General features: G+C 25.0%; 1 protein-coding gene across 1 annotated transcript; it reads right to left on the bottom strand.

Annotated features, from left to right (window-relative positions):
- Positions 1-219: 219 nt before the first annotated feature.
- LOC107611871 (amino acid permease 4-like) lies at positions 220-7,213 on the bottom strand. Its single transcript, XM_016313753.3, has 6 exons — positions 6,943-7,213; positions 6,235-6,468; positions 5,422-5,515; positions 4,276-4,490; positions 3,084-3,217; positions 220-1,033 (listed from the first exon to the last, which is right to left on the bottom strand). Exons 1-6 carry the CDS (start codon positions 7,037-7,039, stop codon positions 398-400), a joined length of 1,410 nt encoding a protein of 469 aa, XP_016169239.1. The 5' UTR covers positions 7,040-7,213; the 3' UTR covers positions 220-397.
- Positions 7,214-10,287: the final 3,074 nt, after the last annotated feature.

The following is a 10,287-nucleotide window of genomic DNA, read 5'->3' as shown; positions in this document are numbered from 1 at the left end:
AAGCCAACTTTCAAAAGTTATACCTTAGTTGCTTTCAAAAGTATCACAATTGCAAGTACAAGCACATAGTATTTTTGATTTACCAAATACAAAATGAAGAGTTTGTGCTTTTAAAAAACACAAACAGCTTTTTAAAAAATTTTACTAAACCAAGCCTTAGTCGTTTTAAAAAAAAAAATGAAAGTAAGATCAATAAGTTGTCTAACACAAAATATTATACAAAGGAAGAAGATTTAATTTAATGTAAGTCCTAATATTGTATTATTTAATTATTTCAATAACATTTACAATTTTACATAGAGTGTGATAATAATAACAAAATCACTGAATGTGTGATGAATAATTAAACAAGTAATACAAAAACCAAGGCTATATATATTGCGCTTTAATTTGAGTACTATAATTGTGAGCTGAATGCCTTGAATTTTGAAAGGTCAAGCAAGACACCAACCACTGATCCAACAAGAGCAGCAAGTGTTACTAAGAGACAAAACATACTCAAACATTGTAAACCAATCCATTTCTCACTCCATTTTTGGATTTTCATTTGTTTGATGTACATCTCCACAGGGAAATAAACTGTTAAGGGCCAAAATCCTAATGCTCCAATCACTCCCATTATGTCATTAAAGAATGGAACCAACATTGATATAAAAGTTGTTACCACAACAAAAAATGATCTCCAAACTAGTCTCAATTTGTTTAGTTTGAAAGAGGGTAAAAATGGTATTTCCACCTTGTGTTCAATTTCAAGACTTGGCCATCTCTTAGATGCATGTTCTTCAACAAATGCAAAGAGGGGTTGGGAATAAACTTGGTATGCTCCCACAAGGTGAATGACTAGTGCTAAATTTGCAATGTCAATAAGCCAAATTGGATTATCAAATGCTGTAAGTAAATTTCCTGGTGCTGAGTTTCCAAATGCACCATAACCTATGCATCCACATAAGACATAGAATGTTGTTGTTGTTGCAATGCTTATCCTTGTAGCAAACATCATTGTTTTTAGTTCAAAAGGAGACTTTATGGTATCCTGTTTAGTCAGAGAAATATCATTATTGTATACTAATCAATTTATATAATAATAGCCAAAAGATATATTAAAATTTGTATTATTAATTTCGTTAGATCCCTCGAAATTATTGTTTAAAAAAATTAGTATAATTAGATATTTTTTAAATATTTTTTTATTCGATTTTTAGAGGAGAAAGAAAATAAAAAATAAGTAATTTTTTGAATTTTTCGAACAATTAGTATATAAAAATAGATATTTAAATTAATTAAATAATAACAAATTTTTAAAAAGATTGATTAAAAACTAAATTTTAAAGAATAGGTAGTATTTTTTTTAGAAAAATACTAATTTTATTTTCAAGTTGGGTTTTTAAAAAGTCCAGCGGATAAGGGTTTAAAAAGTCAACAGAAACAATAAATTTAGATAAAAAATAATAGTTCGATAAGACAATAAAATCAATATTTAATTTTGTTGTATATAACTATATATTAGATTTTCATTTGTTACCATTTATTTCTAACGCTTAAATTGATAAGTAGAGACACAAGAGATATCTAAAACTATTGCTCTTTTTTTTTTTTTTCTTGAGGTAAGAAAAATACTTCAACCAGGGACGGATCCAGAAAGTTTAGTATGGAGGGGCCGAATTTTAGATAATTTTTTTTTCATTTCATAAAAATAATTAACATATAGTTATTAGAGTTAGTTTTTTAAAAAAATTATCAATATATATATATATATATATATAAATTTTTTCACAATTTTATTTTTAATACGATAGTTACATAAAAAAATATAACAATATTAATAGTACATTATAAAATTATAAAGTACTAATAATTTATAGCGTGTTTAGTTGAAAATGATCACATATCTTATTAATTAAAATTAATTCTTTCAAAAAATTTTTAAAAATTAAAAATAAATGATAAATTATTAATTATTTGAAAGACACAATACCTTTATAGAATACAAGATATAAGATGTTTATATAAAAGTTTTTTTTTCAACAACGTAAATTTAGAAGAAAAATAAGTATTTTCTATAAAAAAAAGAATATCTAAAGTACATAATGTGATTACCAAAATATAACTACATAAGTTATTATTAATATAATAATATAAATTTTAAATATGTTAATATAAAATAAACAAATAATTTTTTTAAAAATAAATATAGAGATTATTATATAAAAACTAATTTGAAAGTTACAAAGACTTGAGGGTATGATATTAAATTAGTTAAGTGAAAAATATTAGTGAATTAAACAATTAAGACATAATTTTTTTTTTTTACCAAAGATAGGAGACTCGAACCCGCAACATCTTAATTGAGTATGGAGAGACTATGTCATTTGAGTTATTACTCATTGACAATTAAGACATAAATTTATCACATAATAAAAAATAATACATATAAAAATTCTAAATTATATAATATTTTTTATTTTTTAAATACATATCTCATATATAAATATAATTTCTAAAAATTTTGGGGGGTCGAGGCCACTACTCGCCCCCCTTTAGGTCCGTCCCTGACTTCAACCATGTTTAACACAAAAATTAGTCATTAATTAATTATTATGTACAAATATATATTTAGTATTCATAAAAAAATTGATTATGCTGTAAAATAAAGTTTTGGCTATTCTGTTATGATAAATTTTATTATTGTTCTATTATGTCAGGTTTGATTATTTTAATAATTAAATATTTTATTAAAAATTATAAAATAATATATATAAATATATACAAATATATAGTAAATAATTAAAAATATTTTTGAAAATTCATAAATATTCCCTCTCGTTTCAAACATTCTTCCGAAATTATCCTTATTTTTGTAAACAAACACCACCTTAATATAATTTAGATGTAATTTCACGTAAATACATTAAATTTCAAGTTTATGAATTAGTAAAAAAAAGACTTTTATTTGTCAATGAATAATAGCTCAAATGGCATAGTCTCTCCATACTCAATTAAGAGGTTGTGCGTTCGAGTCTCCTATCTTTGGTTTAAAAAAAAAAAAAAACCTTTATTTGATTAAGAAATTAAAAATGATGTACCTGAATTTCAATGAGAATAAAAGAATATGAATATGCAAAGGCAATGTTTCCAAGAGCTAGAAATATCCCCCACACTTTATCAATCGGTAATTCTCCTTTAGCTCCTGCTAGGGTACCCATTACAGTACCATTTTCTGTTTCAAGAACCAACCATAAAAAAAATATTAGCCAATAATATATTTTTACTATACTCTTCTATAGGGGTGTTTGCGATGCGGTTTGGATCGGTTTTGAGTAAAAAACTCAGCCGATCTGAACACTAATTTTACTTGCGGTGCGGTTTGGATTGGATGCTTTTAAAAAAAATTCGATCCGATCCGATCCAATTTCAAGCAGTTTGGATTGGATTTGCGGTTTATAAATTAAAAAAATTAAATATATATAACAAGTCTCAACATCAAATTTTAAATAATCAACAATGACATAATAAGTCTCAATAATATCTTAAAAAGTCAACGATAACATAACGATAAAAATAAAATTATAGGTTAGTTAAAATAAATAAATAAATAATATTTTGAACATAAAATATTTATTAAATAATAATAATATATAAATAATATAAAAATCTATAAAAAATTGAACATGTTATAAGTATAATTGTAAATATAATAATAAAATAATAATATTATAGCACATTGTGCGGTTTGGATTAGATTGGATCGGTTATGAAAAATAGATCCGAAATCCGATCAAATCCAGCAGTTTGTAAAAAAATAGAATCCAATCAAATCCAAATTAGTGCGGTTTTAATCGATTTTCGGTTTGAATTGAATTGGATGAACGGTTTAATTTGAATCAGTTTGGATTTGAACACCCCTAGTCCTCTACATCTCAAAATGATAAGCCATTTTTATTTTTTATGCTATATTATTCATAAACTGTATAAAAATTCTAATTTATGATTCCTGAAATTGAAAATATATTTTTTAAAAATAAAATATTTTAATTTTTAAAATAATATATTTTTAATCTTTACTCATCAACCAACCATTAATATTTTACTAATATATCATGTTTAGCAATATATTAGTATATCACATGAATGAAACTTCTCTGAATCAAACCGTATTTTTTTTTTAAATACAACTTTCAGTTTAATTTATGTTTAAATATAATTTCGATTTAATTATAATATAAGTATGTGAAAAAATAGAGAGAAAAACTTGATGTAGGAAAAGACATATATAACCTGCCATTTTGATAATTCCAAGAATGAGACCAATTATGGAATATGTGAAGGACATGGCTGCAGCAAGTATTGAGAGCCATGAAATATTATGAAAATCAGGAAGTTGAGAGAAACCAAGTTGGATTATTCCAAACCCCATTAAATAACGGTTGCCATAAATAATACATGGGTCTTTTCCTTCAGATGAGTATATGCAATGAATTTTTGTTATTGCCCTGCCAAACAAACCATGTTAAATTTCATTTAAAAAACAATGCAATAGGATAAAGTGTTGTAACTAATCCTATCAATTATTTCTTGATATTGAAGTAATTTTAGTAACATGATGACTATATATACAGTTGAAATTATTTTAAAACTAAGCTTACAATTTCTCTTAGAGTAAAAGCTTGATTTAATTAGTCCTCTCAAATCTCATATGTAACTCAATTTGGTCCGTCAAATTTTAATTGACTTATATATGATGGTCAAATTAATTCCGCGACTTAGTTTGGCTTCTTGATTTCAAATGATCCAAATTCGATCTTCAAAATTTGATGATATATAATTCAATTTGACATTTTATGTAACATGTTACACCTTCACGAAATTTATGAAATGACAACGAAAAGATCAAATTAAATTATATTGTCAAATTTGGATGACCAAATTAAATTGTGGAGTTAAATTTTTGTTTTGATAGGTTATTATGCTAATTAATAATTACGAGATTGAATTGAATCACTCGAAAAATTTGAGAGACCAAATTAATAAATTCTTATTCCAATTATTTATTTCTCTAGTTTTATCCAAGAGTTAATTTTTTTTTTAAAATATCTAGTAACAAAAAAAATTTAATCAAAATCAGTCAGAATATAAATTTTGGCTATTTTTTTTCTCTTTCTAGTATTACCAATTTTTTTTATTATAAATATGTAATGACAACCTATATTTGATGAAATGTTAGCTTAAGAAAGTTTTACAAATAAAATAGAAATTAAACCCATTTTTCAAATTAAAATTAAATCTAGTGAACTATGACTAATTGATTTGAGTTGACATAATAAGAGGTAATAGTCGTAGTAGTCAATTTAAATTATTCCAAATCAAAATATTTAAATAATATCAACTCAAAGATAAAAAGTTAGGGTTAATAACTAAACTCACATCATGCTAAGAGAGGCCCCAATTGTATATCCTATTGTAGTTCCATAAAGATTTGCATATTGTATTATCCCACAAAAATAAACATTTTTCCCTCCTGCAATGGTATGCAACATTTATGTGACTATAGAGTTTTAAAATTATTCACTCAATAGAATCTAAAGAGATGAAAAATATTTTTCACATAATCCACTCAAAACATATATAAATAATTAATAACATGACACATCATATTGTAAAATAGTTTTGTTAGGGAATTAACTTTAATTTTGTCACCCAATAATCAACCCACAAAATAATAGTAACAGATGCTCAAAGGTTAAGGAGACAAAAAGAGAAATCTAAAAGAAGAAAAAAATGTTATTTTAAAAAAAATTGATTCCCAATCTTTTTCAATTAAGATTCACTTCAACCTATTTATTTATTCGGATCTTATTTTAAAAAATCGTCCAATTAAAATAGTCACAACATAGCTGTCTTATCATATTATATTGTAAAATTTCAGTATCAATATATTAATAATGAAATAATTTTAGGTTGTCAATCAAGATCAATATAAAATTCACTTAAGATGAAATTTTGTCGAGTTTATATTTTAAATATTTCTTTTAATAAAATTTCGGATATTCTTATTTTTAAAAATTTCAGATATTTTTTTCTTTTATATTAATGTTAATTGCATATTATCTATACAATGTTTAACTTTTAAGATTTTTTTTATTATTGAATTACTTAACATAACACGTAACATTTATTTTTTACATAAAAATTTGCTCAGACAACTAGCATATCTAACATAGTTTTGTTTGTATTTACCGAGAATGTTGCCAATGGCTTCCATGTAAGTGTAGCTCCTCTTGCCAGTAATAGGGTCTCCAGCACGATAACAATTTGCAAGAAAATATGAAGTATACAAAGTGACGAGACTAAAGAAGATCATAATAATAGGGCCAGCAATCCAACCTAATTGTGCTATCGACCATGCTACCGACAAAACTCCAGATCCAATCACTGCTGTTATTATATGAGAACTTACCGTCCACACAGTTCCTACACCAAAAAATATATAGTATCATAACAAATTATTCCATTTAAATAATAATTAATAAAACCCCATTGAAAATCTCTTCATATATAATGAAGGACAACTTCAATTATTCTTAGCCTAGTGTTATCTAAATAACACAGCTGTATTTCGTTATTTTCAAGGTACATTTATTGAACTATATGAATAATGTGTGTTTAATATTTATTAAGTAAATATTGTTTCAATTTTTTATTTCCGGAAAAATCTGGAAAATTTGAGAGCCGCTAGCAAATCCCAAACTAAAATTCAATTTAAAAAAAAAAAAAAGAACTCGAGAAAATAAAATAGAACTGATTACAAGAAAATCATAAAAGACTTGAATTCAATTTTTTTTTATTCATCTCCGTTGATAAAACTAAAATGAGAAAGAAAAGGAAGAGATTGTGATAACATTATAATAACATACATACATGGATTGGATTAATTTGTATTGTTACCTCTTCGTTTCGGGCGGCCGTCGTCGTCGTAAAGTGAGGCATCGTGATGGTGGCTAACGGTGGTTGTTGCGGCGGCGGAAGCGTTTTCATCAATCATCTTTGGTGTGTTATTCGTTGGAGACACCAAATATGAGTTTTCAGCCTTGCAAGTTGCAACTAATAAGTTGCATTCAAAATTTCACAAATAAAAGATGCAATGCGAAAAAAGGGTTTGGTTCGTTGAATTAAATAGGAGCAATAATTATGGCGCTTTGAATAAAAAAGGTCAAGGATTGACACATGTTTCAAATTTTTTTTTTTTGGTGACTAACAACACGTGCCAAATTTGTTGAACATATATTTATCTACTCATTTTTCTTTTAATTTTTAAATAATTTTTCAAATAAAATAATAGACATGTGTTTAAAAAAGTAATAAATGAATTTTAATGGGATTTAAAATTGTATTAATAAATAAAAAATATTTTTAAATAAATGAACACGTGTAATGTAATTAATATCTATTCAACTAAGTTAATTAAAGGTATTATTAGATATTTCGAGAAAATAAGTTGATATTTTTAATTCATTTAAATTAGGAGAGTAATTGTTATTAAAGATGTATAATAATATAATATTGTATCAGTAAATGATGCGAATAGTCCTTTAAATTTTTTATGTTATTCAGTTTAATTGTAACATCTCAGTTTTTCTTTATCATATTTATTATTCAATAACTAATTCATTAATTAAATTCATAGTAATTTGAATTTTACTTTCATGATAAAATATTAAAAGATAATATACTAAAAACACTAACATATCTAATTTAAAATTTGAAAAATATGAAAATAAATCCTAACTAACAATAAATAATCTTAAACCTTTTAAAATATAGTCATAACTAATTTTATATTTATTGAATTTGAATAATCTTTAGCTACATAAAAGGATAAGAAAAATATCTTTATTCTTTAAGTTTAATACAAAATCAAATTCAAATTTAATTAGGTAGATAAATCTGTTAGAAGATTAAACTAAAAAATCACACTATAACCAACCAGCCTGATATACTAGCAATATTTCGTGAATTTCTCAAGTTGTTGTTATGCGAATGACTTCGTTCAAAGTTCGTTTTAAAGCTAATTCAATTTTCTATAAATTTTGTCTAATAGCTATTTCTAAATTTCAAATAGAAAAAAAATTTATAGGGTTTATAAAGTGACGATTCAGATTGGACATTTTACTTAAACGCGGGTTAAATTTTTTTCTAACACAATATGTACATACCTAAGAGTCGAAAAATCATTATCTCTTCTCACTTCCTTACCTTTATTCTAAACCTTCGTCAAACTATCCACAAATTTCGATCCACTCATATATTGTTCGAGAATGTATCCTCTCTAAACTATGTAAACTATGGAGACCAAGAATATGAAAATTTTCTTTCTACAATAAAACCAATACGGACTCAAAGATTTGCATAAGATTAATATCTTCTGCAAACTCAATATTTATATTGAATTCATCGAAAGAATGAAATCTATCTATTAGTCAAAGATTCATCATACCTACATCAAAACACACACAAAGTCTAGCCATAGAACAAGTCTCTCTTCGCTAACATATGTGTGGTTCTTTTTCGAATGTAGTTGTTGTCGTCTTTGAGCATCTTCCTTTTTGCATTTGTTCTTCAACAACATCGTTATTATCGTCGTCTTCTTCGTCTTAGCTTCTTATTCTCTTATATATGTTTAGAAAATTAGAGTACATCAATTTTAATTCACATCATACAAATTTTGATGAATAGCACAAAAATTTTGGTGCACACGAAAAAATACACAATGCAAAAAATTTTGACAGACTACATGTCTAAAAACATTGACACTCAAATAACAAAATATATATGCCATAGAAATATTTAAAAGATCACAATTCACCCATCTAATTAACAAAATATCTGTGCTATGGATAAAAATTTTTATACTATGTGTACAGTTTTTTATGTCATATTAATAAATTTGTGTTATGTGTAAAAATATTTGTGCTATATGTAAATTTTTATGTTATGTCAATAAATTTATGTTCTTTCTAACAAAAAAATTTTGTGCTGAAAAAATACAAAAAAAATAATATATGCACGCATTTTTTATTAGATTTGTTCCAACTTAATTAAATTTAATTATAAAAATATTTATATATAGTATTTTTCTTTTCTTTTTTTTTTGGGAGGGGGGATTTTCTTCTATCGTAGCAATTCAAACCTCGACTAAACATTTTTATGAGTTACCATTTTTAAAACATTTTCTTATAATGTATTGTCCATGTTTATTCTTTCACTACTCTTTCTCTCATGTTTTCCACTATTACATTTACTTTTTAAGAGACCGAACAACTTATTTCCCATCTTCTTACATTATATACATATTTTTTTATCTTTCATTTCAATTTTTGTTTAATTCAAGTGTAAGGATTTTTGAAAAACTACACTTTGGAGAAATTAAACAATGTATGTTTTTAAGGATTTTAATTTACTTTAAAAATGCATATATAACCTACAAATTCACAAAAGTCTACCAAATTATTTTATCATTATTGTAGGGTTATATAGTAACGCGGTCATTTTGTTTAAGTAGTATGAAACCCTAATCAAGGTTATATTCGGAATACAAAAACTCTCTTAGGAGTTAGGACCTAGGAGTTTGAAACTTGAAAGTATGAATCCCTTCTGTGAATCTTGAATGCGTTGTTGTTACTCAAACCTAGGAAAAATCAATTGACATGCATGACCAATTCATGCATATGCTTTTCTTTGTTTTAGTTCATTAAAAAGCATTTCTTTCTTTTTGGAAATTATTGTAAGCAAAATTTTTTATTATATTATGCCAACGAATTATAGCTCAAATGTTATAATTTTTCCGTACTCAATTAAAAAATTGTAAATTTGAGTTTCACTCCTAATTTAAAAAAAAAAAAAACTTATTATATGACGTGATTTTTGTGTCCTGCATGTATTTGGCCGGCACCTCATGTTTTATTATAAAAGTTTGATGTCTAACTTACCACTGTATCCAACAACTAAATCCAAAACCTCCATGTATAAATTATAATACTATTTTTCCCACTTTTTTATTTTGAATCTAATTGTTGCCATAGTTGTAAACTTGACGTTTTTTATTTACGACAAATATTGATCAAAACAAGTGTTCTCATAATTACGTCTTAATTAACTTTCAATAAAAATATTTATTTTAAATATTACTATAAAAAATGTATTGAGTATTGTCAGATTTATCATTTAGTATTAGTTTTTATTAGCAGCTTTACCAATAGATTTTTTAACTATTATTACAATTTAAAATTTTTT

Source organism: Arachis ipaensis, chromosome B8 (genome assembly GCF_059453495.1).
Source record: "Arachis ipaensis isolate K30076 ecotype BB chromosome B8, ASM5945349v1, whole genome shotgun sequence".
NCBI lineage: Eukaryota > Viridiplantae > Streptophyta > Magnoliopsida > Fabales > Fabaceae > Arachis > Arachis ipaensis.
The sequence above is the reverse complement of the archived record's forward strand: the minus strand, read 5'-3'. Positions and strand labels throughout refer to the sequence as shown.